The sequence below is a fragment of the Melopsittacus undulatus genome, chromosome 5 (assembly GCF_012275295.1).
Source record: "Melopsittacus undulatus isolate bMelUnd1 chromosome 5, bMelUnd1.mat.Z, whole genome shotgun sequence".
Lineage (NCBI taxonomy): Eukaryota > Metazoa > Chordata > Aves > Psittaciformes > Psittaculidae > Melopsittacus > Melopsittacus undulatus.
The window spans coordinates 5,077,030-5,095,419 of NC_047531.1; the positions used below are offsets into that span (position 1 = coordinate 5,077,030).

An 18,390-nucleotide genomic window follows, 5' to 3' on the forward strand; every position below is an offset into this window, starting at 1 on the left:
GTATTGTGTCTAATTGGTAATTTATTAATCAATATTAACGCCATTGATTATATCGTCTACAGCGCGTTTCTGACCACACCAGGCTGACAGCAGAGACCGGAGCCGCCGCCATTAAAACTACAACTCCCAGAAGGCTCCGCCGGACGCCACTGCCCCGCCCCTCCTCTCCTCCTATTGGGTCAAAGACCGGCTTCTCTGTTCTGATTGGCTGATGCAGGCCAGCGGGCGTGGCCGCGCTGTGTTTGAGGGGGGTACAAGATGGCGGCGGGCGACATGGGTGGGCGCTATCGAAGCAGCATAAGCAAGAGCAAGGACCCCTCGGGGCTGCTCATCTCTGTGATCAGGTAGGGTCTGCTCGGCCTCGCTCCGCAGCCCCCTGTCCCGGCCGGGCTCCTGCGGGTGAGCCAGGGCTGTGTGAGCGCTCTGCTGTGCTCTGAGGGCCTTCCCCGGCTGGGGCACTCCGGCAGCTGTGGGGAGGCCTCAGTGCTGGAGCAGAGCTTCCCCTCAGGGGTGTCCTGCCCTTCTCCCACCCTGCGGTGCTCATCCCGGTCTGTTCCCCTTACTGTGTTGTATGCTGTGGTCATCTGAGCAATCCCTGCAGTTATGACGAGCTTAATGGCACACAGGGAGGGTCAAGGCACTGTGTTCTTGTTGCTGCTGTCTGTAGTTGATCCCCTTTCACAAACATACTGTAGCAGTGGGTACAGTGTGACTGGCTGGAAAAGCTGTAGGACTAGGAAGTCCTGTATGCTGACTCCAACCTGCTTTAGGATGTTGGTAATGGGAGAAACACTTTCCAAGTCTGACCATCTTGTGGGGGATAAAAGCAAAGCAGTTGTGTCTAGTCATGTTTAAACAACTGATTTCTGTCTGCTCTGATGGTTCTATGATATACATGGAGCAAAGCAAGGTCCTGAATTCACCTCACTGCTGTGCTTTCTTTAGTTGCTGCTCCTTTTCTGTGCTGTTTATAATCAGTGGTTTGGCAGCTGATGTCCCTCGCTGGAGCTCTTTAAGTGTTATACACACCTGCTAAAGCAGGTCTGAGCAGTAGTCACACCAGCATCAGATTGTGAGTTGTAATGAGCTTTGAGACACTGATTCCTACTTCAGTGTCTTTGCCAGAAAGTACAATCTTTCTGTTGCTTTAGAAAAGTTACTGTAGGAAAAGTGTTGTATCAAGGATGTGTTATGGTTTTAAAATCTCCTCTGAATGGTGTTTAAGATTAAACCCATTCTTTCATTGCTCTGGTAGCTGGTCTTTCAGCTCTTGTAAAGCTTCAGGTAGATGATGGCTCTGAAAAAAGAGCTTCAGAACTGCTTCACTTTTCCAGGGTTGTGACTGTGGTCTCTGAATTGGATGATAACAGGTAACAGAAACACACAGAACAATGAGTGAAAGCTGATGCTTAACACAGACATTTCCATTTTGAACATATGTCGTTTGTTAGTATTGTAAGGAAAACTCTTGCAGACCCTGACTTATTTAGGTTGGAGTTAAGGCCTGTGTGTGTGCACATGGAGAAGAGTTTGTGTTGGTGCGACCTCATGTAAACATAGAGTATGACATGACAGTGGTAGTAGTGCACTTTTATATATAACAATGCTGAAAGGGGTGGGAAGTGAATACTCAAATCTGTGACTGTTAACATGGGTGCTGTTCTTGCAGATGTTATATCCAGACCTACACACAATTGTTTATGAGTTTACAAGGACCATTTGCATAATAAATGCTTAATTGTGAAAAACCTGAAAAAAACCCAGGTTTCTCACCTGGATACTGAGTTTTTGCTGAACACTTACATTTGGGACAAGGAGAAATAATGTGTATTTAAAGTGTGTTGTGCTTAGTGTTTCTTCATCAGCCTCAACGCTGAGTAATTTGGAGAGGGAAACATGGTAAGATAACCTTAATTTAGACAAAATACAGTGATTCGTAGATAAGGGAAGAAAGAATAATATATGTACATTGATTGGGACAGCATTTCCTGTAGCACTTGTCTTTCTGGCTTCCCTCCCCGTTTTGTTTTCTATAATTTCCAAGAGTATTTTAAGGGCCTTTTCTATCTCTTATTTTAATAAATCTGGGTTTACTTTCATTTCTAATATGAACTGAAAGTGAGCTCATGTTGCTGTTTTCTCTAAATAAGAAATGGTGTTTGTCCACTAATCTTTGGCTCACAGGCCCTGATACTTTGGCTGGTCTAGGTCCAGTGTTCAGACCCAACACTGAGGTTATAAACTCAATGGAATTAAAACTGCTCAGCAGAACAGCTGATAACTAAACCTCCAGAATTTAATTAGAGCTTGTGCTTTGGGTGTAGAGATTCTTTGCAGAGCTTCGAGTGGCATATTGAGCCAGACCATGAAAACCTGCAAGTAGAACTGATTGCAAAGGAAAGCAAAAGTGTTGTGTTAATATTCACATTTCTTAAGGTCAGCCAAGTACAAAAAGCAAATGGCATGGAAAGGAATTGAAATTACTTTCTTCTCTATGTTGTTTTGTATAGTAACTAAGGTGAGGGTGAACTTGCCAACCAACAGGTCACTTTTGCTCTTTTCCCTGCCCATAAAACACTGTTACAAACAAATTTGGGTGGGTTTAATGTGTCTTTGTTATAACTTCACTCAGCTTCAGGAAACATATTACAGATCTTAACAGCAGGCTGTTGGTTTGAAATGTAGCAAAGCTTTGTTTTCTTGAGACCTTTATTTCCAATACTTTTATGGAGTCTTCTGCCAATCCTTGTGGTTTTACACTTGCATTTCTGTATTTATTTAGCAGGGTTTTTATTTCTCTCTTGCTCCTGTGTGAAAGGCCCATAAAAGGAAACAGAGTATGAAAAGCAGCAGAACTTTGACTACATTCTTCTGCAGTAAACAGGCAAAACCAGAGGAGCTTCTTCAAGTATTATGATATTATACTTGGTTAGAGAAAAGAGGGTTATGTTTTTGTAAAAGAAACCTTATTTAGGTCTAAATAATCCATGGAGTATTTCTACACTCGGTCTGAATGTCCGTAAGATGCTTTGAAATGCAAAGCTGAAAGGGCTTTTATAAATATGAATGATTCTATTAATGAAGGGATAATTTGTGATATTTACTCAAGCTCAGTAGCCTTCGGTTGCAAGGGACTAGATAATTTCCTTTCTTGTTATACTAGATTTAGGGATTCTTGTACTTATTTCACTGGACTTCCCAGGAGAAAGTTCTTGCTTTAAGGGAGAGTGGGGGTAGATCCTTGACAAAGTTTAATGTATTCCAGCAGCACTGGAATTGCGTAAGAAATAGTGTTTTATGGGAGCTGGGACTCAGGTCTAAAATCAGGGTGTTGCTGCTGCTTCAGGAAAGTGAAGTGCAGAAATGTCAGTGTGGCATCACTGTTCTTAATCACAGGCTCTGTATAGCCTGACATTTTGGGTTATCCCTATAGTCTCTACAGTGTTGCTTTTCAGCAGCTATGAATGCCGTAAACTGAGATGAGCTCTGCTCTCGTGAGACCCCACTTTCAGCACTATGTGGTTCTGGTGTCCCCAGCATATAGGAAGAAAATGGAGCTGTTGGAGCAAGTCCAGAGGAGGCCATGAAGATGATAAGGGAGATGGAGCAGCAACCATAAAAAGACAGGTTGAGAAAATAAAATAGTTAGGATTGGAAAGGACCTTAAGATCATCCAGTTCCAACCGCTGCCATGAGCAGGGACACTACACACTAAACCATGTTACCCACCTCCAGCCTAGCCTTGAACACTGCCAGGGATGGAGCATTCACAACTTCCTTGGGCAACCTGTGCTAGTGCCTCGCCACATTCATAGTAAAGGACATCTTCCTTATATCTAGCCTGAACTTTCCCCCATCACCCCTTGTCCTAACACTGCAGTCCCTGATGAAGAGCCCCTCTCCAGCATCCTTGTAGGCCCCTTCGGATACTGGAAGCTGCTCTGAAGTCTCCATGCAGCTTTTCTTTTCCAGGCTCAACAGTCCCTATCTTCTCAGCCTGTCTTCATGTGTGAGGTGCTCCTGACCCTAATCATCCTTGTGGCCTCCTCTGGACTTGCTCCAACTTGATCGATACCAGGGGAGCTGAGTTAGATGTGATGTAGTCATACCCCCAGCTCTGCTGCTGTTGGGTTACACTGAGTTCTTGGGCACAGTTTCCTTCTTGTTTCTCTTAGAGGAGAAATTGAGGGTTTGCTCATAACAATATATCTTAGAAGTAAAGAGTGTTTGGGAAGCTCAGTGGATATTTGCAGAGTCTGCTATTACAATCCCACCTTTGCTGCTGAAGGGAGCCTTCCTTTCCCCTGTGCCTTTAGGGGATATGAGAGTATCTTCAATTTGCCCTTGTCCTCATATTGTGGAAAAGAAGGAATGACTGTTCTTTGCTACAAGAAGACATAAAATCATAGAATCACAGAATGGTTTGGGTTGGAAAGGACCTTAAGACCATCCATTTCCAACCCCCTGCCATTGGCAGGGACACCTCACATGAGACCAAGCTGCCCAAGGTTTTGATGAGCCTGGCCTTGATTACTGGCAGGGATGGGACATTTACCACTTCTTTGGGCAGCCTGTGCCAGCCTCCTTCAGACACTGGAAGCTGCTCTGAGGTCTCCATGCAGCTTCTCTTCTCCAGGCTGAACAGCCCCAATGTTCTCAGTTTGTTTTCGTATGGGTGGTGCTTCAGCCCAGATCATCCTCTGGACGTAGGTCCTGAGATTGTGATTTCTAGAGTAGGATACTGGATATCAGAGCTTTGCAGCTTCCATCCCATCCTTCTTCTGGGGCGTTGAAAGCACAGCACTGGTGCTCACGCCTTAGCCTGCCTGTTTTCAAAACGTGTGTTAGCTCCCTCGTGTATGAGAAGGATCCTTTCAGCTCCTTGAATAAGAAGTACTTTGTAAGGTCAAAGTACTGTAGAGGTCTGATACTGAGCACATGGACTTCAGCATCTTTTAAAACTAGTGCACAAAATCCTACTCGGCTGCTGGAGGACAACTTAGAGAAGAGGATTTTTCTCTTCCAGAGGACAAACCTCTGTGTGTATATTGATTTTTCCATAGCCTTTTGTTTTGTTGCTTGCTGGTTGAAGCAGCTTTTGTGCTCTGCAAGAAGCACTGTGGCATTTAGCAAATGCTGTATTTTTGGAGCGACATCTTGTCACATTTTTAATTGGTGGCTGTTTCTGCCTCTTTTTTTTATTGTTGGGATTTTTCTTTCCAATTAAAGGGTGTTATTTTTTTCAAACTAGCCTTTAATAGCTCCTTTAATTGGGAGAAAACAAACTTTAGCAGTGACTCCATAAGACCTTATTGAAATCTTTGTGCTCAGCTTTCACACAGGCAAACACGCACAACAGACGTCTGCAGGAGCTGAAAGTACAGGCAAACCCCCTTGAACATATTTGCTGTTTCACAAGTGGAATTCTCTTTTAGTGCTTTTTGGCCATTATTTTTATTAAGTTTACAGTGAACTTTGTTAAATGGATTCTTACTAATGACCTGGCCTGCCTTTTCTGTCTACAGCAATAGAACTGATATCCTGGTTTGATATGGAGTGAAGAAGATGGATGTAAAGCTCTTGCTCTCATTGTTACATTGGGAAAATAGCTGCTACAAGAAATATAGCTGAGTTATTCTGATCTGTATGTACTGCAATGGTCTCTTAAAACCACTTTTATTGCTAATGGTGTTTTCCAATGTTATCGAGGTAGCAGCTTTGCTACAAGTAGTTCAGGAATTCATTGAGACTAAATTGTATATGGCAGAGAATGGTTTTAAATGAGAAACTTCCCTGAAATGATCTTGAGGCATGTAGATAAAATGCTTGGCAAGTGATGGGTTATAGCTTAATATAGATCCTTGGTTATAGCAACAATAGGTGAGGGTGAGCATGTGAATATACAGCAGTATGTGAAGGGACAGTGTATGTAAGTGTAGGTCACACTGTGCCTTGGTAGAAGCTTGAGGTACTTTATTTTCCAGCTCTCATTTTAGCTTTAGACAGTGCATTCTGCAGAGCTGGAGCTCAGTTATCCTTACAAAACCTTAGGAAGCAGAAGTAGTTGATTTTGTTCACATGTGATTACTAGTTCTGTGTCTTGAATTCTTTCAAAGACATTGCCTCCTTCAGGTTTTTATTCCAGTGCAGCTTCGAAATGTTGTTCATGATGGAATTTCCCAAAGTCTCTTGCTGATGAATGCAGGGCTGCTGGTATGATGCACTGTGATACCAGGATGGGGTCATAGCACAGGGTGGCCTATGGATCCTTAAATACACTTCATCTTTTAATAATCCAGATGGCAGGTCTCGGTACCATTATCCAGTCTCTGCTCCTACAGCTTTGCAAATACTGATCCTTAAGACTTGATTTTTTTTTATCCCTGGGAATGTGGTAGAGTCTTGTGCTCAGATCTGGGGCAACAACACAAGAGGGACATGGTGTGAGTGCAGAGGAGGCCATGGAGATGCTGCGAGGGCTGGAGCAGCTCTGCTCTGGAGCCAGGCTGAGAGAGCTGGGCTGGGGCAGCCTGGACAAGAGAAGGCTCCTGAAGGGGAGAGCCCAGAGCAGCTCCAGTGCCTAAAGGGGCTGCAGGAAAGCTGGAGAGGGGCTTGGGACAAGGGCCTGTAGGGACGGGACAAGGGGAATGGCTTGAACCTGCCCAAGAGAGGGGAGACTGAGCTGAGCTCTTAGGCAGAAGCTGTTCTCTGTGAGGGTGCTGAGGCGCTGGCACAGGGTGCCCAGAGAAGCTGTGGCTGCCCCATCCCTGGCAGTGTTCAAGGCCAGGTTGGACACAGGGGCTTGGAGCAGCTGCTCCAGTGGAAGGGGTCCCTGCCCGTGGCAGGGGTTGGAACTGGAGGAGCTTTAAGGTTCCTTCCAACCAAAACTGGTCTGTGATTCTATGATAATTCATTTAATAGCTGTGTTGACTTCTTGGATCTGAAGTTACTTACAAAAAGAAGTAGAGAGTTGGTTCTTATGGTTTCCTGCACATGGAGGATCAGGTGGTCATGAGCTATACTTGGATTGTTTGATTTTATGTGATCAAATGTGAGCATGGGTTGGTTAATTTAGCAGAGTAAAGAATTCCCTGATGATATTTACTTAGATGGCTGTGGCCTGCTTGGCCTTTCCACTGCAGCATTCATGCGTCCGTCTCCAAGTCCTCAATGATGAAAAGATCATCAGCTTCTTTTGAGAATGCTTGAACAAACTGTGTAAGCAGCATAAAAGATTAATGGAATGTAAGTAGAGGAGGAAAAGGTTTATAATGCTCTGTTTACTTTCAGTGTTAACAGCATTTCGAAGAAACTTGGTTCTGCCACTTGTGTAGGAGTGACTTCTTTCTTTGTTTGCGTGAAGGGAGTGGTTTCTCCTGAATGTTTTGATTGAATTCTTCAAATCCAGTTTTTCGTGGGAATCATAGTGTCATATATGGCTTTGTGTTGGAAGAGACCTTAAAGCTCATGCAGCTCCAACCCCTGCCACAGGCAGGGACCCCTTCCACTGGAGCAGCTGCTCCAAGCCCCTGTGTCCTACCTGGCCTTGAACACTGCCAGGGATGGGGCAGCCACAGCTTCTCTGGGCACCCTGTGCCAGCGCCTCAGCACCCTCAAAAGTGAGTTTTTCTTCCTAATATCTCCTCTAAATCTAGTAACAATCAACCTGTGAAATGAATGAGGAAACATTCACCGTGTTGCTGATCAGTTGAATTGTTAAATACCTCTTAGGTTATTATGTTTTTCTTCTGCCTGGTTTTTGTTTCATAAGGAACCAACGTTCACAGTAATTTCAATAAGACTTTCCAGAGGTTTCCAGTCATGTATTATCAGATGATAAGCTTTGAGGTTAAATAGTGCTGGAAGCTGTAGATCACCCCATTTGGGACTTGTCTTTAAGACAACAGGTTTCAATTATAAAATTCAAATAAGTCCATTTAGTTTAATGAACCTCTGGAAATCTGTAGAGCTTGCAGACACTGTCTGAAATACAGTTGTTCTTGTCCCAGGGTGCTTTATGGAACTTTTTCATCCTGCTCTGTTAAAATATAGCAACTAAGGTCTCAGAGGTCTGCACTTGTGAGGAAGAACACATGCTATAGACAGGCTCTTTTTCAGATGGTGGTTTTTTTTCTTTTTTTACACCCATAAATAGAAGGTTTAAGGGAAAAAATACCCAACCAATCCTGATTTTCAGAAAAGATAGACTTTTATTGTTTCCATTTCTATTTTATTAAGATTAACTTAAATACCACTACATAGTAGTAAGGAGTGGGTGAAGAGAAGGGCAATGGATCTGGTGAAGGTCCTGGAGTACAAGTGTGGTGAGGGACCTCGGGAGGTTCAGTCTGGAGAAGAGAAGGCTCAGGGGGGACCTGATGGCTCCCTCCAAGTGCCTGCCAGGAGGATGGAGCCAGGAGGGGCTGGGCTCTGCTCCCAAGGAACAAGGGATGGGACAAGAGGAAACGGCCTCAAGCTGCACCAGGGCAGGTTGAGATGGAGCTGAGGAACAATTCCTGCCCCACAGGGTGCTCAGGCATTGGAACAGGCTGCCCAGGGCAGGGCTGCAGGCACCGTCCCTGCAAGTGTTCACACAGCGTGGAGACGAGGCCTCAGTGCCATGGGTTAGGGGTGGCCTTGGCAGGGCTGGGAATGGTTGGACTGGATGAGCTTGAAGGACTTTTCCAGCCTGTTTGACTCTTTGATTTGAAGGTGCCTCCAGTAAACAGTTCCAGAATGCCCGTTTGATCTTAGGTGTCACCATTATGGGAGAAGCTGCTGCCTGAGCATTCACACACCACCCTAGTGTTTAAGTACGGGGACCAAAGTCCCTTCACAGCTCCAGTGAGTCCATGAGTGCTGAGGGCTTCTTCCGACTCCTCACTCACACATACGCTTACTCTGGAATGTGCTGCTTCCTCCTCCTTTGGGCTCAATCCTGTTTCCTGCAGCAGAATCTCAGGTGTTCAATTCCGGGAAAAACCATCCTGTAATTGAGTAGTACAGCAGAAGGGACACCTCTAGCTGGTACCTGTAGGAGGGAGCCTGAACAAAGCAATCCCTGGGTATTCATACCCTTATGATTTATGCACTTGGCCCTCACATACCTTTTCAGTTCACATGTGTGTTTTTGGCCTTGGGGGGTCTAGAATCTGATTGGAGTCTTCCTCTGTCTCCGTACAGCAGCGTGTTAACTGTATCTGTTTGAGTTGCAGCTTCTGCCGGCATTGGTAACCTCCTTATCTTCTGGTTTGTGCTTGTGCACTAGCTCCATGGCAGACCATGGGACACTGAAGTCCTGGACTGAGAATAAATATTGCTTAGCAACAGCTGAAACATCAGGGTGTTATCAACATTTTTCCCATCTGAAAGACAAAACACACAGCACTGTTCCAGCTTCTAGGAGAATTACTAGGAAAGCTAACTGGAAAGCGTGTCTTGATGAAAGTCCACAGTTCACAGCCTCAGGCTCCAGCAAACCCAGCTGCTGTGCTAAACATGTAAAGCTAAGCAAGCAGCATCCTAAACCACACCATATTATAAGCCTGTATCTTAAGTGTCCAACCCTGGGGAATCCACCACTTCCCTGGTGACTTTATCCCAATGAATTAGCACATTTTATCATGCAGTATTTCTTACAGCAGAGCACATAGATGCATCTTCCGTGCATTTTTGAAATTGCTCTTGATCCTCCCACCAGTTTGGGCTTCAACCTCCCTGCTCCTATTCCTGTGGTAATCTGCAACTTGCCAATGTCCGAGTAACCCTCTGGGCAGCTGAGAGGTGGGTTATTCCCTTTCCCTCACATCCTGACCTCTTCTATTCACCTCTTGTTATTTCTTGCCTATTAGATTTGCTGCCACAGAGAGCTTGTGCTGCTGTTGTGTCTGAGCCTGGCTCTCAGCAGGGGGCTTGGTCTTCGGATCTTCCTGCTCTGTAAGCTTTTGGTAGCGATTGCAACTGTTTAAACTGGAATGAGAAAGCAAATACTGTAATTGCTGTGTGGCCTTGGTCATCAAGAGGTGCCTTATGAAAACTAATGTGATTCTAATGGGTTGCTTTTTACTCTGCTTTCCTTTCTTTTTTTTCCTCCCCTTTTTAATGCTGAAGTCTCCTTGGCACATTGCAGCTGTTTCCTGCAGAGAGGAGACGGGGTTTTTGAGACATACACTGTGCTCTGCTTAAATGATAATTTGTTGCTTCTAGCAACTGCTTTCTTGGTTTAGCTCCACAAATCCTTTATTGGGCAGAAATTGTCTGTGTTAGCAAGGGCTGTGCTTTGGTTCTGTTTCATTTTCTGTACCTTAGAAAGGCTTGTTGTAGTCTGCTTTGGGTTTGAGATCCTTACTATAGCTTAAAATAGAGAAAATGTAAATAAACAAATCTGCTTCTCTAATTTTGCTCTCTAAAGGGTAATTTTAATAACCTTAGTGCTGTACTATTAATTTTATTGATAGGCGTGATGCAAGTATATATGAAATGTTGTGAAACTTAATCAGGAGAGAGACATGAAGATGCTGCGAGGGCTGGAGCAGCTCTGCTCTGGAGCCAGGCTGAGAGAGCTGGGCTGGGGCAGCCTGGACAAGAGAAGGCTCCTGAAGGGGAGACCCCAGAGCAGCTCCAGTGCCTAAAGGGGCTGCAGGAAAGCTGGAGAGGGGCTTGGGACAAGGGCCTGTAGGGACAGGCCAAGGGGAATGGCTTGAACCTGCCCAAGAGAGGGGAGACTGAGCTGAGCTCTTAGGCAGAAGCTGTTCCCTGTGAGGGTGCTGAGGCGCTGGCACAGGGTGCCCAGAGAAGCTGTGGCTGCCCCATCCCTGGCAGTGTTCAAGGCCAGGTTGGACACAGGGGCTTGGAACAGCTGCTCCAGTGGAAGGTGTCCCTGCCTGTGGCAGGGGTTGGAGCTGGAGGAGCTTTAAGGTCCCTTCAACCCAAACCAGTCTGGGATTCTGTATGATGACTCTGGAGGTCCTGGAGCAACACAGAAACAGGTAACAGAAAGTTTACTGTGGATTGCTATTAATTAGAGCTTTGATTCCCCCCAGTGATTCACCACTTGGTTCAGTTCCACTTCACTGCAGTGTTCATCTTCCTGATCAGGTGAGAAATACATGAAGTTGATGGGTTTGCCTCTTTTTGTTGGTGTTTCCCACTGTCTTCAGTGAGTGTTTTGTTTTGAGGAAGTTTTGCTGTGTGAAGGCAGATGAACTGTGTGCTTAAAGAAACCTGAACCCAAACTAATGGAAAATTCTTTCTGAATTTCCGAGCTGCATCTGTGTATCATGTAATACTGCTTCTGCCTTCAGGCCTTCAAGGCACACATTTGCTCATGTCCGATACTGTGGAGCAGGGGAAGAGAAGCTCTCCAGCAACACACAGATACAGAAGTGGTCAAGAGCAATGGGCACTCCAACACTCCTCTTCTGTAAGGTTGTTTTAGCACATTGCAGGTGCAAACAGGGCATATATTGCTTAGTGTAAAACCCATACTTGCACTTTGGATACAGTATCTCTTCCTTCACTTTTGTTTAATCAAATACCCACAGCAGTGTAATGCCCACATACTGTTCCTGCAATGTTCTTCCTGGGAAACTAATTCTTTAGTCCAGAAATTGATAATTAAAACTGTTTACCATCCATAGTTTAGAAGTAATCATATTGAACATGACTGGCCTTAGGGGAGGGAAAATATGCAGGTAGTTATTCACCCAACCTGGCTGGAGGCATCAGAAGAAGCAAATATGCAGAAATGAGACATTTATTATTCATGAATGTTAACAGTTTTCATTAAAATCAACACTTAATCTAATTTTCTTGGCATATTATTGGGCAGGTAGGAAGCCAAGAGTGGGCAGATACAAGGAATTATTCATCTGTCCTAGAAAACAGACTGAAGCCCTTAAACATACAAACTGCAGGGGGAAATATGAGACTTCTCAGTGTAAACAGAAGTTGTGAAGTCTCAAATCTGATTCCTGCTGGAGCTGTAATTTTGGGGCTGGTGCCTGTACATGAACAGTCTTAAAGATTGTTTTTAACTTCCTTTTGCTACAGTGCAAAATATGGGGCTGTGGAGGGCAACTAAATCATAGAATCCCAGACTGGTTTGGGTTGGAAGGGACCTTAAAGCTCCTCCAGCTCCAATCCCTGCCACAGGCAGGGATCCCTTCCACTGGAGTAGCTGCTCCAAGCCCCTGTGTCCAACCTGGCCTTGAACACTGCCAGGGATGGGGCAGCCACAGCTTCTCTGGGCACCCTGTGCCAGCGCCTCAGCACCCTCACAGGGAACAGCTTCTGCCTTATCTCCTACCTGAACTTCCCCTATTTCAGTTTGAACCCATCACCCCTTGTCCTGTCGCTACAGTCCCTGATGAAGAGCCCCTCTCCAGCATCCTTATATCTCGCTTCAGACACTGGAAGCTGCTCTGAGGTCTCCAAGCAGCCTTCTCTTCTCCAGGCTCAACAGCCACAATATTCTCAGCTTGTCTCCATATGGGAACTGCTCCAGCCCCTTATCTTCCTCATGGCCTCCTCTGGGCTTGCTCCAACAGCGCCATGCCCTTTTGTTGAGGGCACCAGAACTGCCCGGAGTGCTGCACGTGGGGTCTCACAGGAGTAGAGAAGAGGGGCAGGAAACTTTGTGGTTCAGCAGCAGTGTATCACCAGCCTGAGCTCTACAGCACTGCATGAAGTACCTGCAGTGATGCCTGTTGCTGGCTTTGACAAAGGCTTTTCCTACCCAGTGACACAGGATGCCCCAGAAAACGCATTTCGTAATAACTTAGTGTCGCTCTTTTTTGTTTTTGCAGAGCTTGTTGATATGAAGACTGAGCAAAGAAGTCTGATGTGCATTTCATTTGCATCAGTGCTTATTTTTTAGTAGTTTGGTGTGAATAAGCAGGTCATGTTGATGGGAACATGGGTGTTACATGAAGTTTAATCTGCATGTGATGTGCTTTCTGTGGTCCTAGAGATGTTCAATCCTGTTTTGGGGCTGGAGTGCATATGAAGCTCAAGCATATGCTACAAAGGGAGGTGAACTGCTTCATGGTTTAGCAGCTGATCATCACGGTAGAGCATTTCTGCACTCTGTAGTTATCTGTTGTGCAATGATGTGTATAGTACAATGGTGTTTGTTTTCCTCTGCTGTTGAATAGCTTAATAAACATCATGTTCTCCCACTTCACAACAATGGAAGGAATTTATTAGCTTGTCAAGAAATTGGGGCTTGTTTTCTGTCCTTTTATGTCAGCTGCCATTTGTTTGAATGCTGGAGAGCTGGTCTCTTGTCTTCCCTTCCTCCCCATATTAAAGCATCACACTGTAGGAGTAAATGTACAGAGATGAGACTGTGGCAGCTCTGCAGCTCAGGCACCTGTGGGTCTTGGATAGGTCTATGGAAAACATTGATGTGCCCAAAAATAGCCAACACTTAGTCCATAGTGTGAGAATAACTTGTTACTTGGTGTGTGGAGTCTGCTGGTGTGTGTGGTGTTGCTGGGACCAGATGAACCACATGGGTTCTTAGAGAAGCATTTCTTTTCTTCCTAGGGAATATGTTGCATTTTCAAAGCACTGGATGCACTTCCTGTGGTAAATAGTAGCTATTTTGTGTATATTTTTGAGTCTGTAGCAGTCCTGCATTATAAAAATGAGACACTGTGTGACTCCCTCAGAGCTCTTTAGTGTTTTAGTGAGAAACATTTCATTTTGCTGCCCAGAGGAAAATGCTGAGGCTGAGGTCTGTGGAGATAAAAAGGCTTTAATGACTCCAGTGGGTTTTCCAGCTACTTCCAATTCCCATGTTGAGCATTTAGAGGTGAGCGACCATGAGTCAGAAGTCTTGCCTCACTGTGTTTTGAATTACTCTATAGCTTTTGATGGTTATGGTCTGTTGTAGTGCTGTAAAGCAACAGGAAAGGGTAGATTCTAACGTGCTTTTGGGGTGTAGTTGTACCAACATTCCTTAATCTGTGGTACTGAGGAAGGAGGACTCATCTGGAGTTGTGGAGTTCATTCAGGTCTCTAGAAAGGTAACAGCCTCTTGCGGAAGTGGAGATGGCACTTAGGTTTGATCAATGAGAATACATTTGCTTATGTATTTAGGTTTGGAAACTCCCTTTGATGGGAACTGTTACAGCAAGTTTAGGGCTTTTGGCATCTCCCAGTGTGACTGTGCTTCAAGACTCCCGTACAACTCTTTCCATCTACTCCCTGGGCTATCAGAGTTGGATGGTGGAAAGTGGGGATGAAAAATGCTTGTGATCTACAGATCCAATTTGACCAAAGTGCAGAGTCCCAACGGACTTTAGTTAATCTAATTCCAGTGTAAATTCACTGACCTCAGGAAATATCAAGGTTTGTTTTTGTCCTGTATGAAATATGCTGTATATCCCATGACAAAGACGTCTCAGGATTGTGTCTGATCATTATCCCTTCTGCCCTGTCTGGTGCATGTTGAAGGGACTGCACTGAATGAAACATTTTGCATTTATATAATCATTCTAACCAAGTAAAATCAAAATCTAAGGAGATTTGCCTCAATGAATTTGTTGTATAAAATTGTCTCTTTAACAGCCTAACATCCAGCTGGAATCACTCTAATCCTGTTGAGCTCGTACTAATGAGACAGGCATATGTAGCCATCCAGCTGCCATGTACAAATGACGGGTATCTTAAAGGGGAGCTGGAGTCTCACTTTGCAAACTGGGAATGAAGAAGCAAGTGAACTGGTGAGAGAACCCAAATGGCCATCCCAGAGTCCATAACCTCATGTTCTTGTTGTCTAAACTGATGTTCTTTCTGTTTGTCATGCTTTGAATGCTTGTGTTTTCAGGGACTTCTGCAAAGCTCCTGTAGATTTATCACTGTTTCATAATCCTGTTTTGTACTTCTTCCTTCAAAGTTCTTTCTGCAAAGTCCCTTTCCCAAACAATTCTGAGCCTTTTCTATTTGGCAAACAGTGTGTTGACTTTTCTTCCTTGGCACACATTTTAATCAAACTGAAACAAGCAAAGATGCCCTTGGCTTGCTTTTCTGCAGTGTTAGCAGGAAAGTAGGTAATCTCAGGAATATTAAGTATTCCTTGCTTTGCTTTTTTCTGTGCAGAGCAAGGAAAACAAATGGCTCCTGTACCAAGGGGCTTAGGTAGGAAATTCAGGTGTACGAGGTAATGTTTCACATGCAGTCACTCTGTTTTGTAGTTACAGAAACTGTTAAACTTCAAGGATTTAATGGTGTGTTTTTTAAAGGAGGAAAATACATGGAAATGAGTTACTGGAGTAGAGAGAAGGTTGTGAATTAGTTCTGGTTTAAGCAGGTGTGTGGAGACCTCGGAGCAACCTTCCAGTATTTGAAGGGTGCCTATGAGGATTGCTGGGGAGGGACTCTTCATTAGGGACTGTAGTGATAGGACAAGGGGTAATGGGTTAAAACTTAAACAGGGGAAGTTTAGATTGGATATAAGGAAGAAATTCTTTACTGTGAGGGTGGTGAGGCACTGGAGTGATTTGCCCAAGGAAGTTGTGAATGCTCCATCCCTAGCAGTGTTCAGGGCTGGGTTGGACAGAGCCTTGGGTGACATGGTCTTATGTGAGGTGTCCCTGCCCATGGCAAATAGGTTGGAGCTGGGTGAGCTTTAAGGTCCCTTCCAACCCATTCTGTGATTCATCTGATAGAGTGACTTGAGAGGAACATGGGTGGAAGGCTCTTACTGGTGGCTGTAAGCAGGTGTGAGTACTCATACTGCTTTTGACTATGTTCTAAGAACTTAAGTGTTACAGCTGTGGTGGACAAAAATGTGAATTATTGTCTGGGAAAAGTTTTTATGTGATTTTAAACAAAGGAAAATATTCAGAAGAAGCCTTCTCAATTCTGCAGCTCACACTGGGTTCTGATAGTTTTGGCTTTAAACAGCTTCACTTCCTCTTATGTATTGCTGTTAGCATCCATTAAAGAATGGGTTTGCTTTTCTCTAAGTGCTCTTTGGTTCTTCAGTACATAAAATCCTAGAACCACACAATGGTTTTGGTCGGAAGGGACCTTGAAGCTCATCCATTTCTGACCCCCTGCCACAGGCAGGGACACCTTCCACTTCAGCAGCTTGCTCCAAGCCCCATCCAGCCTGGCCTTTAATGCTTCCATGATGGGGCATTTACCTCTTGTTTGGTCGTGATTGTTGGATGGATACCACGTGCACTTGTGTTCTCCAGCCATTAATCCAGACTTCCATAGTTAATGGAAATAGCCAAGTCCTAAACCCAAACCCCCTTACCCTTCTGAAACACTAGACTGAATAGGCAGTCTCTGTTTCTTTTCTTCATTTGGATCTTGGCTTGTGATTCAAACTTCTATCCATAAAGGAATGATCTACAGTTATTTAAGGCAAACTTCATGTGGTTGGAAGAGAACACACTGACCTGTTAGGCTGAAATTCTTTGCTGTATAGAATTACTTACCAGTATTGGCATAGTAAACGGTCTCCTGAATGTTTTAAGCTAGAACAGACTAATGGGCTGTAAATACAGGTAAATTTTCTGGTCAAAACATGGGTATGATACTCTTAGTGATGATTGCTTCCACAATTTTTTTTTCCCCTGAATAAGCAATCGAAGCAAGTGAGAGGTTCTCAATGTAGGTGCTTAATTCTGGGAAGATTTCCCAGCTGGAAATCTCAGTATGGTGGCTGATTGAGCCTGAAACTTCCATTGAGTTCAGGTCTTGCAGGTCAGGATCATAAGGCTGGATAAACTGGGGGTGCAGGCCAGCACATGGCTGGGGTTCTGAGCTCAAGCACACACTGAAGCTGGGTCATGAGGAGCTTCTCATCACCCAAAATCCCCAAGTCCTTCTCAGGGTTGCTCCATCTGTTCTCATCCCAGCCTGTATTTGTGTTTGGGGTTGTCCTGACCCATGTGCAGGACCGTGCAGTTGGCCTTCATGAGGGTTATATGAGCCCTAGGAGCAGTGCAGGACCTTGCACTTGGCCTTCATGAGGGTTGTATGAGCCCCAGCAGCAGAGTGATTCCTGTGTCTCACTCTCATCCTTTTGGATTCCGGGCTGCTACCACATATTAAGCTTGTTTTTCAGAGATGTGCAGGTGTAGGGGGTGACTTAAGTGACGGCTACATTCCCAGTGTGTGCTGCTGTGGTTCCTGAGGTTAGGTTGAATGGTCCAGAGCTTTGAGACCTCTTTATTCCTGTTACCTTTCTTTTAAATGTGGGTTGGCAATATTCCCGTGCTATATACTGGCTGCATTGTGGTTTAAAGGATGAAGTCTTAGTAGTTTAGACTGTGTGAGATGCTGTGTAGTGCTCAGCCAGATGGACTGTGTTTTTCCCCCTAAATCATCTTCATTCTGCTGAAGGTGGCAGCAAATGTGTATTAGTATAACTAATCAGACAAATAGCAAAATAGCAGTTAAAACTGATAGTTTAGACACTAGAAGACAGTTATCTTTTCAATAGTAATAAGCTTGTGGTATCTCAGAGGCTTCTGATCTCCAGCTATAGAAGCTTTGTCCTTTTGCCATGTTTTGTGGTTTCGAAGATAAAGGCCCTGATGTGACCTTTCAGGCTTCATGAACATCGATGCTTTGGCTGTGCAAATGTTAAGTGTCTTTAGAGCAAATAGCCTACAGAGGGCAAGTTAAACTCAGTGATAAGGACAAACAACTGAGCAGCACAGTTCGAATGTGCTGTAACAATATGGCTATGCCTGGAAATCGTGAGGAAGCCTGAGATGGGCAGGAACTTGTTGGAGCTTGTGACATCCTCTGATGTGAGTGGTGTTCTTAGCCTTGGAGAAGGATCTTTTAGCTTTCGTAACAAACTGCTCGTGTTGCAGATGGATTCAAGCCAATACTTGCCAAATCATGAGTTTTGAAATTGAATTTTATTTAATTAAAACTAAAAGCTTTTCTAGTCAGTGATAGAGGTCAGTTGGGTTCTGCTTTTACATGGTCTGTAGCAATCCGCAATTCTCCTGCGATCTATAGCACAGGTTGGGGAGAATTGATGTTTTCATTAAGCACTGAGATAACCAATACTATTCAGCTTCAAACTCAACCAGTATGTCAGTTCCTAAAGAGGATTTACATTTGTGTCTGGTGTGACCATGCTGAGGAACATTCTTCTAGAAAAATAGGCAGTTCTTCACAAAAACAGTGTATTCATCTGTGAGAACTCGTAGTGGAAGATGATTTACTGCCAAACACATTCTTGTACATAGAATCCTAAACTGGTTTGTGTTGGAAGGGACCTTAAAGCTCCTCCAGCTCCAACCCCTGCCACAGGCAGGGACCCCTTCCACTGGAGCAGCTGCTCCAAGCCCCTGTGTCCAACCTGGCCTTGAACACTGCCAGGGATGGGGCAGACACATGCTTTCTATTCAT

At 44.5% G+C, this 18,390-nt stretch overlaps 1 protein-coding gene across 2 annotated transcripts in view; it reads left to right on the forward strand.

The window, feature by feature from the left end:
* Positions 1–235: 235 nt before the first annotated feature.
* The window catches only part of EXOC4 (exocyst complex component 4), a 380,270-nt gene continuing 362,115 nt past the window's right edge, over positions 236–18,390 (forward strand). For both annotated transcript variants that reach the window (XM_034063300.1, XM_034063301.1), the window contains exon 1: positions 236–344. In XM_034063300.1, the coding sequence (XP_033919191.1) occupies positions 259–344 (86 nt within the window). In that variant the 5' untranslated portion in view covers positions 236–258. The remainder of the gene's footprint in view (positions 345–18,390) is intronic.